This window comes from Mastigoproctus giganteus, chromosome 8 (genome assembly GCF_048544385.1).
Source record: "Mastigoproctus giganteus isolate SK-2022 chromosome 8, ASM4854438v1, whole genome shotgun sequence".
Lineage (NCBI taxonomy): Eukaryota > Metazoa > Arthropoda > Arachnida > Uropygi > Thelyphonidae > Mastigoproctus > Mastigoproctus giganteus.
This window is the reverse complement of record NC_143582.1, coordinates 154,226,924-154,251,899: the sequence shown is the minus strand read 5'-3', so window position 1 is coordinate 154,251,899 and position 24,976 is coordinate 154,226,924. Positions and strand designations below refer to the sequence as shown.

At 37.8% G+C, this 24,976-nt stretch overlaps 1 protein-coding gene across 1 annotated transcript in view; it reads left to right on the top strand.

The window, feature by feature from the left end:
- The window catches only part of Sf3a1 (splicing factor 3a subunit 1), a 346,050-nt gene that overhangs the window by 78,242 nt on the left and 242,832 nt on the right, over nucleotides 1-24,976 (top strand). Inside the window, exons 8-9 of the mRNA XM_090379835.1 lie at nucleotides 19,252-19,342; nucleotides 24,867-24,938. Of these exons, the coding sequence (XP_090235961.1) occupies nucleotides 19,252-19,342; nucleotides 24,867-24,938 (163 nt within the window). The remainder of the gene's footprint in view (nucleotides 1-19,251; nucleotides 19,343-24,866; nucleotides 24,939-24,976) is intronic.

The window sequence follows — 24,976 nt, the reverse complement described above, 5'->3', positions numbered from 1 at the left end:
TGTGTGCCAAAGGAAGGTGTGCACACATACACACTACAGAAGAAGGTTACTCAACCCATTCAAGTACAGGCTGTCAAGTCCAATGATGAAATTGCTGTATGGGGACAACAGATTCCCAAGACATGATATTCAGTGATAACACTGCTGTGTGCCAAAGGAAGGTGTGCACACACACACACTACAGCAGAAGGTTACTAATGCAACAGTTGACTTAGTAGTAGTAGTAGAGGCATATGATGCAAGAAAGCAAGCATATGAGCTTATGTAGCCTCAGCCAAAAAAAAAAAAAAAAAAAAAAAAATTCACACAACCATTCCCTCTAAAAGTTTGTCTAGCCAGTTAGTCCTTGAATTTATTTAAGCTATCAACTTTCACAACAACAACAGATGGAAGTTTGTTCCAGCAATTTAACCACCTGCCAGCTAATGGCAAATTTCTGCACTTCTATTCTACAGTTGTCTTTCCTCAATTTGAATTTATACCCCTTAGGTTCATAATCTGAGCAATTGGAAGAAACCCATCAGAATTCAGCATGCTCAACCTATTCAAGGCCTTATACACCTCAATCAAATCACCTCGCAGGTGCCTAGTCTCCAGCCACTGCAATTTGCAGAACTTAAGCCTCTCTTGCTCAAGCAAATCTACATCCTTCCTAAAATGAGGCCTCCAGACCTGTACACAGTACTCAAGGCGTGGCCTGACCATTGCCTTATACCAGCGGTTCCAAACCGGTGGTTCTCGAAAGTGTTCCGGGGGTTCGCAATAAAAATTCTGTAATGGCGTCTGCTTAGATTTACATAGGTGTATTATTGTAAACTATAAAATATAACAATAATAAACAATAAAGTAAAATAAAATTAAATAAAATGTAAAAATTGTCAAAGAAAGAAACCACATCTCCCATAATAATTAGTTTACTATTTACTATCTTACAGTATATCATGTTAAATAATTGTTTCCCATACTAAATTTTTTTTAATTCTCAAGGATCATTGTTATGTACAAAGGGTACTAGGAAAGTTTTGCAATACAGCTTTGTTTATTTAATTTTTTCAAAGTAATTTCCTCTACATTCAATACACCTCTCCATCCTCTGAAACCAATCTTTAAACCAGTTCTGCCAAGTTTCACTAGGGAGTAAAGCACACTCGTTGTCCCAAGCCCGTAGAAGGTCCTCATCACTGGAAAACCGCCTCCCTTTTAGCTTCATTTTCACATGCGGGAACAGTGCAAAGTCGCAGGGAGCAAGGTCTGGACTGTAGGGAGGGTGCTCCAGAAGTTTCAGTCCTGTCGTGGTCAAATATTCGGTGCCGGCTTTGGCGCGGTGAGCTGGAGCATTATCGTGATGGAGGTACCAGGTGTCCATTCTTGACTTTGGCCGCAGGTTCTTCATAGATCCAATGACTTTAGGCAGGCATTGTTCAGTATACAACTTAGCTGTGACTGTCTTCTGCGTGTCCAAAACGACACGTTCCACAATTCCACTCGATTTGAAAAATACAGCTATCATTTTCTTCTTTACAGATCGGGATTTTCTGACAATTACGGGCGTGTCGTCATCATCAAAGACCCAAACTTTGTTTTGAGCCTTGGTCGGCAGATCGTAATAGTAGAGCCAAGTCTCGTCACCTGTCACGATGTTGTTCACATACCGAGATTGTCCCTTATCAAACTTTTTTAACATCTCCCGGCACCAAGTCACACGTCGTGTCATCTGCTCTTCAGTCAGTTAATGCAGCACCCAGAGAGAACAAAGTTTCTTCACGTGCAAATGATCTTGCAGAATCGAACGAATTGCTGGTGCATTTAGGCCCAAAGTATCCTCTATCTGTTGGTAGGTCACCCGCCTGTTTTCGTCAAGCATTTTCCTCACAGCAGTAACGTTTTCCTCCGTAACTGACGTTCGTGGCCTTCCCGGCCTCTCAGAATCCTCCAGAGTGAAATTTCCCCTTTGGAATTCTCTATACCACCTGAATATCATTGTACGATGTGGACAATCATCATCTAGTGCAAGAGTCATTTCTTCTAAGCACTGGTCTATGGTTAAACCACGCACGAAATTATACCGCAAAACTGTCCTTATCTCATTTCGTGACCACGATGCCATCGGAAGCACTTTACACTCTCACTACTAATGAATAACTGAGCCCATCGACTTGGCGTGGCGGCTACTATGCACGTATGAACATGTCTCAACATGTAGCAACAAGCAGCTTCCTGTGATTCATTGTTGCGTCATATTGCAAAACTTTCCTAGTACCCTTTGTATAGGTACTTTTTTTTTTTTTTTTTTTTTTTAGAACCTATAGTACCTACTATCGTGAATGGGTTGAAAAGTTGAAAGACAATCTGTTGACAAACTTGAAATTCTGTAGATTGTAATTTTCAGGAAATACATATGAAGGAAGGTGGTTCCAGAAAACAGAAGTTGACTGAATAAATGAGGAAGAATAAAAGTTGTTCTGTGAGTTTGAACTTGGACAGCAAAATGATGTTGACTGGTTGTGGTACGTGTTCAGACTGCTTTGAAAGAAAGAACAGGAATTATAGAAGCCAATTCAGAAGAATAGTGCCCATGGAAGTATCTATAGAAAAAAGCATGCAACAGAAACAGTCTATGAGACAGAGAGTGGAGAGACTCTGTTAGAGATGAGACATCAATTAGCCTAACTGCCCTCTTTTGAATGGAATCTATAAGCCTGAAAGATGTTTTGCGGGCATTATGTGGGAACAATATTCCGTGGTAGGGCGCATTTGTGATTTCTACAGAGGTAAGAACAGTTGGAAGAAGAGTAATGCCGAGAGTGAAATAGAAAACCCAGTTTATTAGATGCAGAGGAAGCAATATTTGTAATGTGCTTTATGCCAAGAGAGATTAGTCAGGGTAATCCCCAAGCTCTTGCCTAGAAATCGGAGCATCATCGAAGATAAGCATAGGAGTAGAAGAATCCTTTTTGCGAGATATAAGACAGGACTGAGTTTTGGAAGGATTGAAATTAAGCTATCTTTGCCCCACTGGAGAACTATCTGGAGATCAGCATTTAAGGATTTGGCAGTGGATACTCGAGAAGTTGAAGCTGTTTGAGCAGGGCAAGGTTTCTCAAACTGGAAGGTGGAATGCAGTGTGCTATCATCAGCAAAACTATTGATAGGATTTCCAATCAGTGGAAGGTCATTAATATACAAGAGGAAAAGAGTTGGAGAAAGAACTGAACCTTGGGAAACACCAGCATTAGTGGACAAGTTAGAAGACAGAGCTGTCTACCATCACCTGCAGTGAGCGTTTAGAGAGAAAACTGGATACCTTGTATAAAAGAACAGCTGGTAAATCATAGGATGGAAGCTTATTTAGAAGACCTTTATGCCACACGCGACCAAAAGCCTTTGAAATGTTAAGAGAAGTGGCTTGAGTTTCACCGATGTTTTCCATTGAATTTGTCTATAGATGGGTAACATAAGCCAGAATATCACCAGTGGAATAACACTGACGGAATCCATACTGGCGATTGTTGATCAGACGAAAGATATCCAGATAGTTTTAAGAGTTTATGGTTAATTGATTTATCCATTACTTTGGAAGAGTAGAATTGCAATGGGATGATAATTGGATGGAAGGGATTTGTCACCCTTTTTAGGAACTAGCTTGGATATGAGCAAATTTCCAAGCAGAAGAAAAAACACCTTGGAATAAGAAAGTAAAAAAAGACAACACAAAACAGGAGTAAGCTCAGGAGTGCAGGTTTAGAGAACAAGTGGAGAAATACCATCAGGATCTGGAGTTTTCTTAGCATCAGATTCATCAAAATCCTTTCGACGGAAGCCCATAATAGGCTTTGAATGGAGTGAGAATGGTTTGAGGTGATTTACCAAGGTCATCAATACATGAGTTGGAAGAAAAATAGGATGCTAGCAAGTTAGCTTTATCTTTGGCTGATGTGGCAACAGAACCATCTGATTTTGTCAGAGATGGGAACAGATATGAGCAAAAATTGCGACCAATAGCTTTGGCAAGAGACCAGAATGCTCAGCTGTCATTTGGACTAAAAGCTAGTTTTTTTACTCTTAGTCTGTTCGAAATCTAGTTTGGATTTATTAATAAACTTTGACACTAAGCCTGATATACCTTCATCAATATCATTGATAAATATACAAAACAATAGTGGGCCCAACACTGAACCCTGTGGGACTCCACTAATAACATTAGTCCACAAAAAGCAGCATCCATTGATTACCACTCTGTCTTCTCCAACATTCAACCTCCCTTTTATCCTTTGTAGCAACTTACTCTTAATACCATTCTGCTCCAATTTGTACAGTAGTCTTCTATGTGCAACAGCATCAAAGGCTTTCCTGAAATCCAAGTATATGATATCAAAATTATTTTTTGCATCCAATTTCTTTGTAATCACATTATAGTATCCAATCAAATTTGTCAGATAAGACTTTCCCTTAACAAACCCATGCTGTGTGTGAACTGTAACTGCAGTCTTGTCTAGATGATCATGCAGTGCCTCCATTAATTTCCCCAGAACAGAAGTTAAACTAAAAGGTCTGTAATTATCCATGTCACCATTTGATCCACCTTTATAAATTGGGGACACATTTGCACATCTCCAGTCCATAGGGACCACCCCCAAGTCCAAGGAAGTTCTCATAATTATTGCTAAGGGTTGCTTACTGCCCTTGCTGCTCCCTTTAATATAACTGGATAGATCCCATCTACCCCAGATGCTTTTCTTATGTTTAACTTCAACAATTTCTCCTCGAATTTGTCCTCAGTTATTACAAAATCATTTAGCTCCCTGCCAGAGTTTGATAAACTGCTGGCATTCCCCTTCCTCAATAACTCCTCATTTGTGAATGTAGATGCAAAATACTCATTCAGTTTGTCAGCGACCTTAGCAGGATCATCAACAGTTGGAACCTTCAATATTGAGTGGACCAATCTGATTCGTCCCCTTCTAGAGTTTACATAATAAAGAACTCTGCTGTTTTTCTTTGCATCCTTTGCCAAAGATTTCTCATAACCTGTAGTATGCTATTATATTTACAATATAAACAAATGGCACTCATACGTTCTCTGTGAAGACATGTCAATGCACCCTTGTCTAAGGATGCATGGTTATGGTGAGACTTTGACCCCACATGTAGCAAACAAGTTTTGTCATAGCACTGGAGAATTTGGGAGATTGTGTGGAGTGGAGCACGAACTTGTTCTTATTGGGTACTGGTATTCAAATGAGCTGTTATGACTTCTTTTCTGTAGATTTTATTGCTGCAAAACTTATTGAAGTCAGCGTCGAGGTGCTGTACTTTCAGTAGCATTTAATTTGAGAGGAAGCAATTTGAGATATGACGTCTCCAATGCTTTGAGCAGAGTGTTAGGATTGACCAAAGTTCTGGCTTGGGTATTTGCCAGTAACATGAGTTCCAGATGGACAGTTTTGAGATTACCCTTGACAATAGCTGTCTTTAAGTAAATCCTACATCAGCACACTGTAATCACTGCCACCCAGAGGATCTTTTACTTGCAGGTTCTTAATGGACAAAGATAATCAAGATAATCAAGCTAAGAGTATTGCTTTCTCTTGTTACTTCCCTAACGTGCTGCTGTAGAAAACAGTCACCCAATAAATCCAAGTCTTGCTAGTGTGTGAGTGACTAACCTATAAGTTAAATTCCCCCATATAGGATATTCTGATTTACTGCTCCACTCTTTTTCTTTATATAGTTGTTTGTTATACTTATCATAGTCATTAGGTCTATTGCACACTCCTACAGTCATTTTTGTTTTCCAAGTCCTTATATCAGACCAAACTGATTGCATTTGCACTGGCTGCCCGTGTCGACTGGATGTACTGCCTTAGATTTGCTATATTTCTTATCTAAGAGCAGAACCCCCCCCCCCACTCTGTCCTTTCTGCTATTTCCGTACACATTGTACCAGGGCCGCCGCAAGTGGGTAGGCGAAGTAAGCGTCACTTACAGGCTGCAGTTCAGGAGGGCACCAGAATTTAAAACGAAATTTTCTGTTTAAAGATATTTTTTTAAATTCCCTTTGGCAATTAAATTTAAAAATAGCTTTCGTAGAAAATAAAATTTCCATATAACGAACAGATTATGAGAGGCTTAACTAGGAACAATTAACAGTTGGCACCTCTGGCCTTCAGGCAATTGAGACAGTTAGTGCTGCTACTAAACATGAATTAAAGAGTTAAAGAGAGTACCATTCTGTAATTCAGCAATACTCTTAAAGCCTATCCAACCCCCTGTTCCACATATCCAGAAGTCACACTGGTCATCTGATTGGTTAACGTTTACCAGTATTCAACGCAGCAGGCAAATAATTCATTTCAAATAAATTCAGTAATTGGAATTGCAGACTTATGTTAATTTTCTTATTATCTGGATCTGTGTTCAATGCCGGATTAAGGTACGGACTAGCAAGGCTCTTGCCCGAGGCATCAAAAACAGAAGAACAATGAGGCAAACATATATACAGTATATCCTGAGTAAGGGGCGCCAAAAATCTTTCTGCCCAGGGCGTGGAAATACCTTGGTCCGGTGCTGTCTGTTTCGTATTTATGTTTCGCTGGGTTATACTCCAGAACATGGCTACAACCCCGTACTTCGGCGAGAAAGAGTGGAAGATAGCAGAGATAGGACGTGAAGGCAACTCCCACTTACTGCTATCTCTCCTCCTCGCCTGCATGGTACTGGAGGATGTCACGTGACATCACAATATGTCGGAGCTCAAATGTAGAAAAAGAAACGACAAAACGGCAATTTTTTTTAAACAACTAACGAAAATTACCATCACATACAGCCACTACCACTGATTCTTCTTCTACGCACATTACTAGACGATTTCACGTACATTAACAATGAGAATTGCTCATGCACGTCAACAGAAATGGCTTTTTTTTTTTTTTTTTTTTTTGTTCTGGGGGCTGCTGCTCCCACGCCCCCGCTAATATAAGCAGAACCTAATACTAACAACTCAAACATACAATTACTGCGAAAAACATCAAATCGTCAAGAAACAACTTGAAAGCAAAAAAAAAAAACCCAACCTCATCAGTCCTTGCATGCCAGTACACTTCATCAAACATCCACACTGAAAACATCTTTTCTGAAGATATCAAATTCACACTCGTTCAACATTCAGTTACTGTCTTGCATCCATCCTTTTGCAAACGGAATAGCAACAACACACAATAACTGAGGGCAGTAGAGCAGCACGACGATGACAACTAAACAACAGCACGATAATTTCACATTTCCCGCAAAAATTATAAACGAATTTGCAAACAATCAGAGACACAATATTGAGGTAATTTATGCATTCCCAATAATCAGCCAATCACAGAACTCGGCCGGACAATCACTCCGTTCTTCTGCCACGTTGCGGACGTGGCAGAAGAGCGTTGTCCTTTGCCGCATCTAACAACCTGATCATTGGAAACAGCCATTTCCAGCACCCTCAAAAACATCAACTTACATGGCGAAATCCATCTGGCAAGGACTCAGCAATCCTGGACTACATTTTGATCAATGCGAGATTTCGCTCATCACTCATGGACGTTCGTGCCATGAGGGGACCTGATTGCGGATCTGATCACTACCTCATCCGGGCTAAGGTGCAGCTCAAATTACGGCATGCAAAAAGGTCATCTCGGTCAGCCAAGCTGGACTGGAGGCAGCTAATGAATGCTGCCAACAAACAGGCATATCAGATCGCCCTATCCAACCGCTTCGAGATGCTGGCTGTGCTCGAGGATATAAATGAAGAAGAAAAGCAGATCTCTGATGCCATCCTGGAATGTGCCAAGCCCCTATGTCCACCTGCCCGACGTCGAACACAACCATGGATATCAGACGAGTGCCTCGACCTCGTGGACAAACGGAAACAGGCAAAGTTGGTCGACTTTGAACGGTACCGGCAGCTAAACCGAGAAGTCCGACAAAGAATGACAGCAGAAAGAGAAGCATACTGGAACCAAGTGGCAGACGATCTTGAAGTGGCGGCATCCAAAAACGAGTACCGCACTCTCTACCGCACCCTCAGATGTCTGAGTGGAAAGACCAAATTGACTAGTGACAACATCAAGAATGCTGATGGGACCTTCGTGCGATCACCATCCGAACGCCTGCAACGGTGGAGTGAATTCTTCAAAGCTTTGTATAATCACGACCCACCTCAGGGACCGCCAGCAACAGCACTCTCGATCGACCCCCCTGAGGTCTCCATGGTCGATGTTGAGCCTACAGTAGAAGAAGTGAAAGCAGCCATACAATCCCTGAAGAATGGCAGGGCACCAGGAGTGGACCAAGTCACCACAGAAGCGATCAAAGCCGGGGGAGATGTACTGCTTCGCCGACTACACTCACTCCTCAAAACCATCTGGTGCACTGAACAAATTCCGTTAACATGGAGGAAAGCCATTATCGTACCGATCCACAAGAAAGGTGATAACCGGGACTGCAAGAACTACCGTGGCATCAGCCTCCTTTCCATCATCGGAAAGGTCTTTATGAAGATCATCCAGTCAAGACTGCAAAAACATCGCGAGCAAACCAGTCGAGAAGAACAGGCAGGATTTAGACCCGGGCGAGGATGCTGTGATCAAATCTTTGCCATTCGTCAGCTGATGGAGGAGAGGATCCGGTGTGGACAGCGAACCGTCATTGTTTTCATTGACTTTAAGTCTGCTTTCGACTGTGTTCACCGGCCTGCCTTATGGAAACTACTAGAGGTTGAACATGTACCTCGAAAAGTCATCACACTCCTCCAAACTGCATACAACGGTTTAACCAGCCAGGTGCGCATCCAGAACGATTTATCTGAGGAATTTACCATCCAAACTGGAGTCCGCCAAGGGGATGTAGCCTCCCCGTTGCTTTTCAACATCGTGGTCGACGCCATTATGAGGCAAGCATTCAGAAACAGACAGGGCATACAATATGACAAGGGTCACTATGTGACTGACCTGATGTTTGCTGATGATAGTGCTATCCTTGCCGGTAACGACGCTGAAGCCACGGACATCCTCTACGACATTGCCCGGCCATATGGTTTGAAGATCAATGCTGGTAAGACAAAGGCCCTGACAACAGATGGGTCGCAAGCCACCATCTATCTCGAAGGCGTCCAGATCGAGCAAGTGCAGGACTTTAAATACCTTGGGTCGCTGGTCCAGGAGAAGAAAGTTGCATCCACCATGGAAATCCACAGCAGAATTGGACAGGCGGCTACTGCGTTCGCCTCGCTCAAATGGTGTCTGTGGAAGAGGACCAACATTTCCACAAAGACTAAAATCCGACTCTTCCGGACTTTGATCCTGCCCATTCTTCTTTACAGATCGGAAACATGGATTTGTCTCAAGTTAGATTTGAACAAACTTGAGGTATTCCAAATGCGATGCCTGCGGCAGATCTTGGGCATCTCTCTTCGCGACCGCATCACTAATGATACCATCCACGCCAGATGCCAACAGCAACCAACCATTGCCGACCAAATCCAGAAGCGAAGGCTCAGATGGTTTGGCCACGTATGTAGAATGGGCACGAACAGAATACCATCCACACTCCTTTGGAGACAACGACCCACCCAATGGAGCATCCAACGGACCGCGCCTAGGAAAACGTGGGCCAAGCAAGTGGAAGATGACTTGAAGAGCCGACGTCTTGACCTTAACCAGGCCAGGACTGAAGCCATGGATCGTAAGGTATGGAAGAACATCACAGAGCAAGTCCGAAACCCTGCGGCACCTACAGCAGCATACTGGTTGCGTGGCCAACCACCTCCCCCAGCTGCCAGCTAAGGACCAAAGAAGAAGAAGAAGAATATATACAATAGTATTTTTAGCAAGGCAATGTAGAGTGTTCAGGGGATCTTCAAAAGAGTTATATGAAAATGACAATGGTAACTTTTTAAAACTTAGTGAAACAATTGCTAAATTTGATTCAGCTGTGGCAGAACATATTCTCTGTAATCAGAAATCTGAATTGAAAAATATCGGCATTATTTGGGTGATCAAATACAAATTGAAATTATTGAAATTATTTCACAAAATATTATAGAAAATATACTATAAATGACTTAGTAAATTAATAAGAGGAGTTTACCACAATATAGTACGTGGAACACTTCCGTATGATACCCTCCAGAAATTAGAACGGAAAAAACGAAAAAATCTACAACTTACCGGTACATTAAAGTAAAATATAAATAATTAAATAATTAAAGTAAAATATAAATAATTAAATAATCAATTTAATCAACTATAAATGACTATAGAAGCTAGTCATTTCTAGTATTTTGCTATAATCACTGAAAGGGCTCACATCTGGTGAGTATGGCCTTAGCACACCCAGGATCCTGAGCTGGTTATCATTATTCTTCTCTTTCTTGGTGATTCCCTTCTACTCTCTCTCTCTCTCTCTCTCTGGGTAATTCAGAATTTTTTTTTTTTTTTTTTTTTTTGGCTGGTGCAGCATAAGCCGCAGGCTTCCTTGCACCATCAGCTAATAAAAATATGGATACAAGGAATAATGCTAAATCATAGCCTTAAATATAACATCTTATAAGTTATGTTTCTTTGTTCAATTATAATTTGGCATCATATTTAAAATAAAATTAATCCGATTAATCTGAAGTAAAATGCTCCAAAAAAAAAAAAAAAAAAATGATATATGTGAAGCTCTTGAATGTCTACAAAATATCACAGAATATTTTAAAGAAAATAAAAGAGATGAAGCAGTCCAAAAAATTTTCGATTCGGCTAATAATATGGCTGCTATCATTGGCATTGAAGCTTCATTTCCAGAAGCAAGCACTGTAAGGAAAAGATTGAAAAAGCGTCATTTCGATTCTGAAAGTAGAGATGAAGCTATTCGATATCCACAACAAAATTTCAAAATTAATATTTTTCTTTCAAATTATGAACACAACAATTTTCTCGTTAACTGAAAGGTTTACAAATATGAAAGAATGTGTAGAAATATTTAAAATGTTTTATAACATTTCTGAATTTAAAAATGGTCAGATGACGATTTATTAAATCATTGCAAAGATTTATATATTAAGTTAAGTGACATTGAATGTAATGACTCCAAAATTGATGCTTTAGCATTATCGATGGTTATATTGATGGTTTAGCATTATGAAGAACTTAGAGTACTTCAAATTTATATTAAAGACAATATTGCTCCATTTGAAGTTTACAATATATTTTTAAAAACGATTTTACGGATACTTTTCCAAATGTAGTAGTTGCATTAAGAATTTTTCTAACTTTACCAGTTTCAGTTTTCTCAGGTGAACGAAGTTTTCAAACTTAATCAAAAATCATTTACAATCAAAAATGTCTCCGTAACAACCCTCTAATTTGGCAATAATAATAGAAAATGATCTTTTGGATTAATAAACATAAATGAACTAATTAATAAATTCGTATCTCTTAAAAAAAAAGGAAACAAATTTGTATAATTTCCCTTTTGTTTTATTATTGTGGGTACGATTACTGCGATTTGTAATTTAAAGTTTATTTCCAGAATTTCAGAATGATTTTGTTAGATTTGATTGTTTTTCATTACATGTGAAATGTGTAATTATTTACGTATGTAAGTATTTACATGTAATTGTATAATTATTTACCCCTTTATTTTTTAATCCAAATATTTTGGGGCGGCAAATTTGATTTTGCTTACTGGCAGCACATAGGGTCGCAGCGGCTCTGCATTGTACTACCAATATTCAAATTATTTTTCCCATGTCTCTGATATCCCTACAATATCTACATGATGAGTTAATCAGTACTTCAAATTCATAAAATTTATTTACTATGCTCCTAGCATTAGTGTACCATCACATATACATGCATGCATGCATGCACCTGTTCCTACTCTTAGTTACCTTAACATAGCCCATTTATTTTCTTATTCCATGGTGACACACAGTAGGGCTTGTAATCGCCCACCTTGTTTTCCAGGCTGCTGCATGTTTTAGTAGAAGCACTACAAGAATCTTCTACAATGTTTTAGTAGAAGCACTTTCACCTCTGTTTGTGGTTCTAATTAATTTATTATTCTGTGTAATATCCCCAAGCTATCAATTTTCCAATAGCTTGCAGATATTACACAGACTAATACCACCTAACACTGGCTGGATAGCATCGGCAAATATTATTGCACCCTTTCTATTTAAGTATATCCCAGCCTTCTAAGCATGCTGAGAAAAAAATTCGACCCTGTGAGCTTTACATAAATCTCTCCATGGCTAAATTGATTGACGAGGCTCTCAGCATGTACCCCTTCCTATTGTGTCTGGGCAGAATTGCAGACACTTTCAAATTTGATACTTGTCAAATATTGCAATAGATGTTTCACTGAGGGATCTGTCAGGTTAGGTACCACTGCTGTAGGGTTAAGAACATTTGAAAAAAATTCATCAGAACCTGAACACTTTGCTTTTGCTGGTCTCAACATTGTACTGATTTATTTCCCTCTAAAAATTGAATGAGGTATTTGAGTGAAGTGCATCCAGTATTTATCTGATGTATTAAGATTGTCGATACACATATTATAGGAAAAGTGGAATACTAGTTAGCATTAGTAGAGGCATATGATGCAAGAAAGCAAGCTTATATAGCGTCAGCCAAAAAAAAAAAAAAAAAAAACCCTTCCCTTTTCATCCATCCATTCATTCCAGAAGTTTATCTAGTTCAGTCTTGAATTTATTTAAGCTGTGAACTTCCCCAACGACAGATGGAAGCTTGTTCCAGCAATCAACCACCTGCTGGCTAAAGGCAAATTTCCGCACATCTATTCTACAGCTATCTTTCCTCAATTTGAATTTGTCCCTCCCCCCAGGTGCAGAATCTCAGAAAGAGGAAGAATCCCATCAGCATTGAGCTTGCTTAAATCATTCAAGGCCTTATACACCTCAATCAGATCACCTCACAGTTGCCTATTCTCCAGATGCTGGAATTTGCGGAACTTAGCCTATCTTGGTAACAGCAACCCTTTGTTCCTTTCACTAATCTCGTTGCCCTTCTCTGTACTTGTTCTAGTAGCTCAACATCTTTTCTAAAATGAGGCATCCAGACCTGTTTGCGGTACTGGAGGTGTTGCCTGACCATTGCCTTATACAAAGGGATAATCAGCTCCTTATCCCTGCTAGCAAAATTCCTATATATCATTGACAAGACCCCATGCTGCTCTTGCAGCCTGTCTGCACTGTTCAGAAAACTTCATATCTGATTGCACAATTATCCCCAGGTCTTTTCTTTTTCATTCTCCACTACCCTGATTGTAGTACCACACAGTTGGTGTGTTATCCTGGGGTTACTACTACCCATATGCAGTACTTTGCATTTGTCAATTTTAAAATTCAATTGCCACCTCTCATCCCATCTGTTCAACTTTTCTAGATCCTGTTGCAGTAGTGTAACAACCTTACCAACCTTCGTATCATCTGCAAACTTGGATATTAAGCCTGATGTACCTTCATCAATATCATTGATAAATACAGAAAACTACAATGGGACCAACATGGACTCCTGGGGAACTCCACTAATAACATTAGCCCTTGAAGAACAGTGTCCATTGATTACCATTCTCAACTTAGTTCTTCATTTTTATCTTTAGAAGAAGCTGTTGGAATCAATGTGATATGGACAAAGGTGGAATCCATTAGCTTTAACAAAGGAGTAGAAGTCTGTGTGCTATTTAGAAAAGAGGCAAATTTTCTACTCTTTGATTTTTCAAAATAGAATATGGTTATTATTAGCTATTATTGCTAAAAGTGATATGGATCAAAAAAGTAGGAAGGGAATGAAAAGAATCTTGATGCTTTTGATGAATATTAAAACTATTAAAGATACAGATTTATTCTATATTTTAAAATTATATTTAAAAAAAAGTTTTTGGCATGGAGAGATATAAGAAACTATTCAGTGCTTGAATAAATCATTCCATATCATATTTGCTTGGTAACTGAAATCTTCAATTTTTTTTTATTAATTTTAACACTTAATGTATATTATTGCTACTGTGCTTGTAGTAATATACAGGTATATCAATTAAAATGCACAGTGGTTCTATCTTTGCCTATTTTTAGGTTTATTCTATTTGTTGTCTTTGTCTTTTTTTGTCATATAATTGTGCCAAAATTTTTGAATGTGTTAAAATTGAGCTGAGCATTACTACTTAGGTTTTTGTTTTCTAAGTTAAAATTTTGTCTCATCTTTTTTTCTTGATAGGAAAGTTGTTCCTCATCTTCAGTTCAATCTAAAAATGTCATTTCTGTATTTCAGAAACAAACGTAACCAATCAATTTTATTTGAATGAAAAACAAAGCAAACACAATTTTGTGTGATGTTTGCTCATTAATTTTTATTTATTTATTTTTTTTTTTTTTACTTCAATAAAATGATTTACACTCTCCTCTCTTCAGAAGTACACTTGAATAATGTTTTTAGACTAAACTGAGGATGGAAACAACTTTCCCATTGGAAAAAAAGTAGTCAATTATGTAAAATTTTAATTAAGAAATCATAAAATCTAAGTAGTTTGTTTGTTATTTGGTTTTTAGGAGCATTAGCAACTAAGGCCATATTGCTCCGGGATATGTGGTGGTCATTCCCTGACCTTTCCACATCCTCCGCATTTGGTGGTGACGGGCTCGAACCCTGGTCTAATCAAGAAGCGTGTCTACGCACTGCTGTTCCTTCCCACCTGGCTACGGAGGCGGCAATCTAGGTAGTAATACATAGCCCAATTTTAATATTAAATTCAAAAATTTCAACCCAAATATTACAACAAAAAAGGTCCTGGCGACAACAGTCTGAACCTAAAAATAGGCAACCTGGATCCCGGTGGTAACTTTTAATTGAAACACTGTGTGTGTGTGTGTGTGTGTGTGTGTGTGTGTGTGTGTGTGTGTGTGTGTGTGTGTGTGTGTGTGTGTGTGTGTGTGTGTGTGTGGTATTGATAAAAAATAATAGGATATAATGACGTTGTTGTTGTTTGGTTTTTAGGAGCATTAGCAACTAAGGCCATATTGCTCCAGGGATATGCGGTGGTCATTCCCTGACCTTTCCGCATCCTCCATATTTGGTGGGCATGGGCTCGAACCCCGGTCTAATCAAGAAGTATGTGCTATGCACTGCTGCTCCTGCCCACCTGGCTATGGAAGCACCAACATATAATGACATTACTGAATGTCTAAGCAAGAAAGAAAAAGTATTAAATTATTAAATTTGGTTATGGATCCAGAGCACTACTAGTTATAGAAGAAATACCCAGCATGGTTCACTTAGACCAGCGGTTCCCAACCTTTTTTGACTCACAAAACCCATTCAACATAATGTTTTTAATGTGAAATACTAAGTCTGTATTCTCTGAATTCGTATAATTTTTCTGAATTTTTATTATAAAATATTTCCAGTACTATGTTTTTATAAACGACATTGCATAATAATAAACATTATTATTAAGTATTATTTATACTTTGTAAAGCAGTTATTAATCAGTCAAAACTAGATTTCGAACAGACTAAGAGTAGAAAACTTGCTTCTTGTCCAAATGGCAGCAGAGCATTCTGGTCTCTTGCCAAAGCTATTGGTCACAATTTTTGCACATCTCTGTTCTCACCTCTGTCAAAACCAGATGGCTGTTGCCACATCCAGCCAAAGATAAAGCTGACCTGTTGGCATCCTCTTTTTCTTCCAACATGTATTGATGGTCTTGGTAAACCACTTTCTTCCATTCCTAGTACACTGCATTCAATACCTCCTGTGGTCTTCCATCAAAAGGATCTCAGAAGAATTTAACGGTCTTGATCCAAAGAAAGCACCAGGTCCTGATGGTATTTCTCTACTTGTTCTCAAAACCAGTACACCCAAACCTACTCCTGTTTTGTATCGTCTTTTTTAACTTTCTTATTCCAAAGGTGTTTTTCTTTCTTCTTGGAAATTTGCTCATATCCAGCCAGTTCTAAAAAAGGGTGACAGATCCCTTCCATCCAATTATAATCCCATTGCGATTACTTCTACTCTTTCTAAAGCTGTGGAGACATCAATTAACTGTCAACTCTTAAACTATCTGGAAATCTTTCATCTGATCAATGAACACCAGTATAGATTCTGTCAGTGTTGTTCCACTGGTGATATTCTAGCTTACACTGCCCTACCATTAATATCCGGACATCTCTCCATGGATGTGGAAACAGGTCCTATGCATGCAACATCACAGAACCTGCTATAAATATGCACACTGGGCTTTGAACAGACAATTGCGAAAGTGGGCATGCAAGATGGCATGTTCAACAGAATTACCTCAACAGTTCAACAGAATTACCTCAACAGTTCAACAGAATTGATCACCTCAACAAATGCTAGATGCCGATTAACATGGTGTAAGGAGTGCGAATCTTGGACTGTAAAACAGTGGAAAACAGTCTTATGGACAGACGAGTCGAGGTTCGCACTCTGCCAGTCTGATGGCCATTCCTGGGTTTGGCGAATGCCACGGGAACAGTTCCTTCCTGATTATATCCTCCCAACAATGAAGTTTGGTGAAGGCAGTGACATGGTATCTGGCTCCTTTCACGGTTTTACTTGGGCCCATTAGTCATTATTGACAAAACCATGAATGCTGTGCAATACGAGGACATCCTGAACAATTATACGCTTCCAACATTATGGCAATACTTCGGGGAAGGCCCATACCTGTATCAGCAAGACCGCGAGCCATGCCATACTGTTCGGGTTGTAACAGAGTGGTTTGAGGAATGGGTGTGGAAAAGTTGGATTGGGCAGCCCAGAGTATTGATCTGAACCCTATCGAGCATCTTGGGGATGTATTGGATCATTGGGTACGTGTACATCGAGATTGCCCAAAGAACAAGGCTGAACTGGTGGCTGCGTTAAAGGCTGAGTGGAGGAACATATCACCTGACATTTATAAAAAGCTGGTTGAGAGTATGCCGTGAAGATTAAAGGCTGTTTATATGAACTATATGTTTTTTAAAAAAAAGTACCTATACATAACAATGATCCTTACGAATGAAAAAAAAATTTAGTATGGAAAACAAATTTATTTACCATGATATATTATAAGACAGTAAACTAATTATAAGGAATTGTGGTAGATGTAGTTTCTTTATTTGGCAATTCTTTACGTTTCATTTAATTTTATTTTACTTTAATGTTCATTATTAGTTATATTTTGTAGTTTACAATAATATACCTATGTAAATCTAAGCAGATGCCATTACAGAATTTTTAGTGCGAATCCCTGGGGGTTCGCAAACCACCGGTTGGGAACCGCTGACTTAGACCACTTCGCACTTCCCCCCCCCCCCTTACTCGGGGTTACTTCAACTGATATAAATGTACTGTACAGAGAGCAATTGGCTTTCAACTTTTGTCTCTGTTGTAGCTCTGCATTCACCACACTCAGCTAATTTCACCGATTCTGGTCTAAGCATACAGTAAGTTGTCAATAACCTTACTTTATTCCTTTATCGTAAGTTACTTTGTTTAAATTTCATATTGGACTTTTTTTCCTTCATTTTTTAATTCATAATTTCATTCAATTTTCCTTTAACAGGATTTAATCGGAATTATTTTAGCTTTTAACTTTATTTTTATTTATTTTTGAATTTTATTCATTCCTTTTTGATCTCTGTTGGGTCAGCTATGATGTCTACATTTTTTACATGTACATCGTAACATATTTTTTTTTTTTTTTTTTTTTTTTGAGAAGCATAGACCCTGCTTATTGCAGTGGCTCCTATGGTTTTGGTTGCCGACTCTCTGATGAAGTATGTAAGCTTAAGCTTATTTTTTTTGAAAAAAAAAAATAATTAAAATTTTTGCAGGGAATGTTCAACTTACCTAGGGGTGGTCAGGTCAAAATTCAGGGAATCATGGGTAAAAATGGGATATATAAGGACTGGTTTAGTAGTGTTAAGTTAGTTATAGAGGGAGGAGTTGTAGAGAAAGGAGTTGTTCCGTAAGGGAAGGAGTTCCATGAGAGTAATAGTCGGAAACAGCGAGAATATTGTCGGATTACAGATGAGAGGATTTGTCAGTGTAGGGGCATGAGTCGTTCGGAGTTAACAAGTTTGGAAGCAGCGAGTAAGTTAGTAATCGAGGAAAGTTTTGTTTGGGAATTGTAATTAGTTACGGTTATGCAACTAGTAGTTTCAAGTATTAATAAAGTTAAAATAAGTGGGCAGTTAATAAGTATATGCCACTTCAAAGTGAGTTTGATAGAGGAGAGTTTAATCTGATGTGGAAACCGTTAAAGAAAGTGTTAGAAGATAAAGGAACTGGTCCAAAAGGTCGGAGAAGTGAAAATAATTGTAAGTACTGTTCCGTATTATTATTTCTAGTCAAGAGAATAATCCAAAAAGTGGAAATCTGAAATCTTAACTGTGATATTTTGAACTAGCCTAAGGAATAACTGGATAAACAAATTGGATATTGTAAAAGAATATTGTTTCAATTTAGTAACAAGATATGCTGAAGGAACTTATTGTTTTGGTTTATCCCAGTGAGGAATGTTTGTAATATGAAGAGTTTTGTTGATCAGTTTTGTAAACCTTTAAGTCAGTTTCTATAATTAAACATGTTAAACTTTTTAAGTGTGTTTGTCAATTGCCTCACTCAATTCCTAGCTAAAAATGCAATTAAACTTGAAATCTTGTAGAAGCAGTCAGAGGCCCAAGGATAACTTGATATCCTTGGGCCTCTGATATTCCATAAATAAAATTAAAGTAGGGTTTAGCTTAGTAGCCAAGGGTATATGGTTAATAATAAAAACCAAAGAATTTATGCCTAAAATTGGCGAGGCAAAGTATAAAACAATACCCTTACGATTGACGAGCCAACCAGGATTACAATTGGCAAGTCAATGCAATAAGAACTAATAAGGTAAAAGGTAACGCCTACAAGTAGTTAAAGTCCTAGGAACCACTGCATTAGGCATCATTTTTGTTATCATTATTATTTTTATGTTGATCTTAATTTCATTTAATTTCAGGTAATCTGCTTTTACCTTGCAGGCATTCTCAATTTTTTCCATTGTAATTACACTTGACAGGTCAATACCCCTACCCAATACAATGATAAAATACATTTGTCTATATAGTAATAAAAAACATTTCTTGACTCACTCTGCAGTCAAAAAGAAATGAATATGGTGCTTTTTTGCAGTGTACTCATTTGAATTTCTTAACAGGTGCTAAAACAGGTAAAATACAGAGTTGAGTGGACTAAACATCAGGAAGCACTTAAAAGGAAGGAGGAAGAGGAAGCTGAAAGAGAAAGAGGTAAGTAAATTGTAAGTCTGTTGTTGTGTATGAAATATATAGCTTTAATTAAGACAGTTGCTATATTCTATAAGCAAGTTCTATAAAGTTTCCTTGGAGAGTAAAGGGTAGCATTTCAACATGAGACTGTTTTCACTAAAAGAAGTGTACTTCCCATAGAGATATGTGATCTTGTCTAGCAATCAGTGTCATCTACACTCTGATTTCTAGACAAGATCACATATCTCTGTGGGAATTACCCTGACTTCTAATCTCTCTTAGCATAAGAACATCACAAATATAGCTTCCTCTGCATCTAAAAAACTGGGATTTCTCTTTTGCCCTGGGTTACTTTTCTTCCAAACAGCTGTTCACTCTGTTGTACAAATCCCAAATCTGCCTACCTGGAATATTGTTCCCTGGGGCTGCCCCCAAAGCCTCTCTCTCAGGCTTCTGTATTCCATTCAAAAGAGGGCAGTTAGGTTAATTAATGACTCATCGCTAACAAAGTCTCTCCACTCTCTGTCGCATAAATTTTCTGTTCTCTGCTGCATAACTTTTCTATAGGTACTTCAACGGGCACTATTCTTCTGAATTGGCTTTTGTAATTCCCACTCTATCTTACAAACCAGTCCCAACACATTCCACAGCCAGTCAGCATCCTTTTGCTGTCCAACTTCAAACCCATAGAACCAACTTCTCATCTTACTCATTTATTTCTTCAACTTCCCTTCATACATATTTTCTGAAAATTACAATCTAGAGAAATCCAAATCTAATTTCAACAAGTATCTTCTTTCATCTTCTCAATCTTCAACCCATGCACTGTACTAAGTACGATAGGCTAATACCTCTCGTGCTTGAGGTTTTCATTTGAAAAAAAAAGAAAAAAATGCACTTGTAAGTAACATTATACAAAGCATTGCAAAGAAGTTGGATGAGCTGGGGCAGACAGCTTGCAGAATGTCACAAACATCCTTCAGTATAATCAGAAGTTGAATATGCTTTTGATCTGCTATTTCAATCTTACTCTACTACCTGGTTTTCCTTTTCTGTTTTATTTTAAAATCTGGGGCAGTGTTTAAGGCTAACATAAATGGCTTTGAATATTCCAGAAAAATATTTCCTTTATTAACACAATTTTTCAAACCATGGCAGTCCAAGATGTGGTGTTGAAGAAAACCTCCTTTTTGTCTTTTTACATGCTGTGATTTGATGAAAGTTGGATCTTTCTCCATCAGAAACAAAAAAAAAAAATTTTTTTTCAGGAAATATCTCTCTTCTACATATTATTTATTGCTACAATTTGTGCTTGACCATTTTAACTTCCATCAAATCACAGTGTAAAAAAAAAGAGGAAAGGATCTTTTTTTTTTTTTTCAGTCCCAAGAGTGATCTAGATGTTTTATTATCTACCATTTTTTCTCTTCTTGTTCATTTCTGTTTTAAATAAACAATATTTATTTCAGATAGCTGATAGTAGCTTAGAGTGATCTTGATAAGTTCATGAAAAGATTACAAACAGGAAAATTGTTTAAAATGATTTTAGCGAAATATTTGTTAAGTATGTCCTACCAGAATAGACAGTACTTGGATGAGAACATAAACTGTTATAACATAGGATCAACTTAGGACAAAAAATAACTTAGGATACCAAATTTATGATTGCCAAATCAGTTTAGAACTTGTTCAGAAAGTTACCACAAAAAAGGTCATCTGAACTTGGTATTCCAAAATTCAGTGTAAAGGCACATCAAATATTATTTTAAATTGAACCTGTTTTTCAGCAAGCTAAGTGCTGCCAACTTAAAAAAAAAAAAAAAAAAAAAAATGAAACATTGTCTAGTTTCTTGAAGTTTGTGAGATGCTCCCACATTGTGGCAAAGTTTTGTTTTCAGGTAAATGTTCAGTTTATTTTGCTGCATGTAACAGATGTTTATTTAGTGAGAATATTTCTTAGAGGAATGGCACAGACCACAAGATGAGTCGAAAGATGCTGTGAAGAATACACTTGCTAAAGTAGACCTTGACAATGTTGCCTGAAATTTCTCATGGGACATGGTGGCAAATCATTTTGTACAAAGAAAATACTATCTCCTGAATTAGTGGCCTGTGCCCAATCATGACAGGGGAAAAAAAAAAAAAAAAACTGCAGAAACTTTTAAGTTTCTTGTATTTTGGCTTTTTATTTTATTTCATTTTTAATTCTGTTCCTTATGCCTTACCTCGTCATTCCATGGTGTCCTGTTTGAGTGTGTTAATTTCAAGAACATTGGAAACTGGGCCTTTAATATGGACATTGTTAATATTCACAATAATGATATTTAGCAAAGTTCATATCCTTTTTTGTGTTGCATACATTACATCACATATTCATTAATATATAAAAATAAATGTTGGAAGTAACAGTAAATCTGAACTACCCTGTATATTGACTGAGTTTTTTTGATATCCAGAAATGGGCTGAACATTTTTAAGCATGTTCACATACATATATGCATAAGTGGCTATTGTCTTCACCATGTTCATCCATCTGTCTGTTCACCCACCTGCACGTTGGTGTGTGTGACCAGTATTTCTAGCTGTGTGTGTAATATGTCAACATATCACACACATAGCTAGAAATACCAGCACTATATTAAGTGTGATAGTGTACTAAGTAATGTTTTAAACATCATACACCAACTGCTGATTATTGTGGCCAGTATTTCTAGGTGACTTTAACGGCACCATTTCTATATGTAACAATATTTAAGTGTAGCAGAAACATTTAAACCTTTAAATATAAATTATGCAATAAAACATAAATATAGTATATGTTCCACAAATACAAATTATGGAAAAAATTATGGAAAAAAGGCCATTTCACACATCCATTCCCCTAAAAGTTTGTCCAATTCTCCCTTGAATTTATTTAAGCTATCAACTTCCACAACCACAGTTGGAGATTTGTTGCAGCAATCAACTACCTGTTGGCTAAAGGAAAATTTCTTCACATCCATTCCACAACTGTCTTTCCGCAACTTTTGCCCATCTCTGCTCCCACCTCAGTCAAAACCAGATGGTTCTGTTGTCACTTCAGCCAAGGATAAAGCTCACCTGCTAGCATCCCATTTTTCTTCCAACTCATGTATTAATGATCTTGGTAAAACACCTCCCACCATTCCCAGCACGCTCCATTCAATGCCTCCTGTGGTCTTCCATCAAAAGGATGTCAGAAGAATTTTCACGAATCTTGATGCTAAGAAAGCTTCACATCCCGATGGTATTTCTCCACTTGTTCTCAAAACCTGTGTACCTGAACTTACTACTCTTTTTGCCGCCTTTTTTCACTTTCTTATTCCAAAGGTGTTTTTTCTTCTGCTTGGAAATTTGCTCATATCCAATCAGTTCCTAAAAAGGGTGACAAATCCCACCCATCCAATTATTGTCCCGTTGCAATTACTTCTACTCTTTCTAAAGTAATGGAGAAATCAATTAACTGCCAACTCTTAAACTACCTAGAAACCTTCCATCTGATCAACGATCGCCAGTATGGATTCCGTCATAGTGTCGATGCACTGGTGATATTCTGGCTTATGTTACCCATTTATGCACAAATTCAATGGAAAAGTTCGGTGAAACACAAGCAGTTGCTCTTGACATCTCAAAGGCTTTCGGTCGTGTTTGGCATAAAGGTCTTCTAAACAAGCTTCCATCTTATGGTTTGCCAACTTTTTTCATAATTGGTTATCCAGTTTTCTCTCTGATCGCTCACTGAGGGTGATAGTAGATGGCTCTCTGTCTTCTAACTTCTCCACTAATGCTGGTGTCCCCCAAATTTCAGTTTGGGGGACACCAGCATTAGTGTCCCCCAAGTTCTTTCCCCCACTCTTTTCCTCTTGTATATTAATGACCTTCTTCCATTGACTGGAAATCCTATCCATAGTTTTGCCAATGATAGCACATCGCATTCCACTTTCAATTTTGAGAAACCTTGCCCTGCTCAATCTGCTTCAAATTCTCGAATATCCACTACCAATTCCTTAAATGCCGATCTCAAGGTAATTCTCCAGTGGGGCAAAGACAACTTAGTTGTTTTCAATCCTTCTAAAACTCAGTCTTGTCTTATATCTCGCAAAAAGGATTCTTCTGCTCCTATGCTTATCTTTGGTGACACTCTGATTTCTAGGCAAAATGATATAACTCTTTTGGAGATTACCCTGACTTCTAATCTCTCTTGGCACAAGCACATTACAAATATTGCTTTTCTCTGCATCTACAAAAAACTTGGTTTTCTCTTTCGCTCTCGGCGTTACTTTTCTTCCAAATAGCTGTTCACTCTGTACAAATTGCAAATCTGCCCTGCCATGGAATATTGTTCCCACATCTGGGGCTGTGCCCCCAAAACCTCTCTCTCAGGCTTCTAGATTCCATTCAGAAGAGGGCAGTTAGGTTAATTAATGACTCCTCTCTAACAGTCTCTGCACTCACTGTCTCATAGTCGTACTGTTTCTGTTGCATTCCTTTTCTACAGATACTTCCATGGGCACTGTTCTTCTGAATTGGCTTCTATAATTCCCGCTCTTTCTCTCTCTCTTTCAAAACAGTTCGAATGCCGCCACCAGCCAACATCCATTTACTGTCCAATTTCAAACTCACAGAACCAACTTTTCATCTTCCTCGTTTATTCATTCAACTGCCGTTTTCTGGAACAACCTTCCTTCATATGTATTTCCTGAAAATTACCGTCTACAGAAGTTTTGTTGATTAATGTCAACAAATATCTTATTTCGTCTTCTCAACCTTGAACCCAAGCATGGTACTAAGTATTATAGGTTCTAATATGTCTCGTGTTTGGGGTTTTCATAAAAAAAAAAAAAAAACTGTGTTGGCAATGGATCTTGGGCATTCTTACTGATTGAGAAACGCCAGTGTTCCTCAATCAGTAAGCTTTTGCAAGCCGCTTTAAGGGATGTTTAAAAAAAATAAGTTATAGGAATTGATTAAGCAACACTAATATTCTGCATGAAAAAAAATTATTAAATGTTGCAATTAATTGAAAACACCTCATTAGAAAGATTTAAGCAATTCAGTGATGTTTTGAAAAGTCACTGTTTCTTGTTATCAGACCTACAGATGGTCAGAATAATAACTGTGATTGGACATTTAATTCCAAGAATTATTAAACATCTAATTATAAAAATGATATTAACATAACTAAACAGAGAAACTACTAAGAAAGGAAATGGGAAGGAAATCCTTAATAACATCCTAAGGAAATTTTTGGAGGAAATACTGTAAATACCACACTGTAGCTATTGTTTAGACCTACTCTGAACAATATGAGATGTGAAAAGTGACTTCTCAAAACATATCCAAATTACTGAAGTTTCTATTTTTCTATTGAGGTGTTTTTAATGTAATTTTTTTTCAGCTTTACCATGAAGTGATATTAAGCAATTAATAATTACTGCTGTATTTTACTAGACTAAAATATATTTAGTTACTTGGAAAATTACCATTAATTTCATTCTAATTCTGATGTGAAATTTTGATATTTTAGTTCAGTATGCGCAAATAGATTGGCACGATTTTGTGGTGGTAGAAACTGTAGACTACCAACCAAATGAACAGGGTAAGTTGCTTAAATTATTTTTGTTGATTAAAATGTGA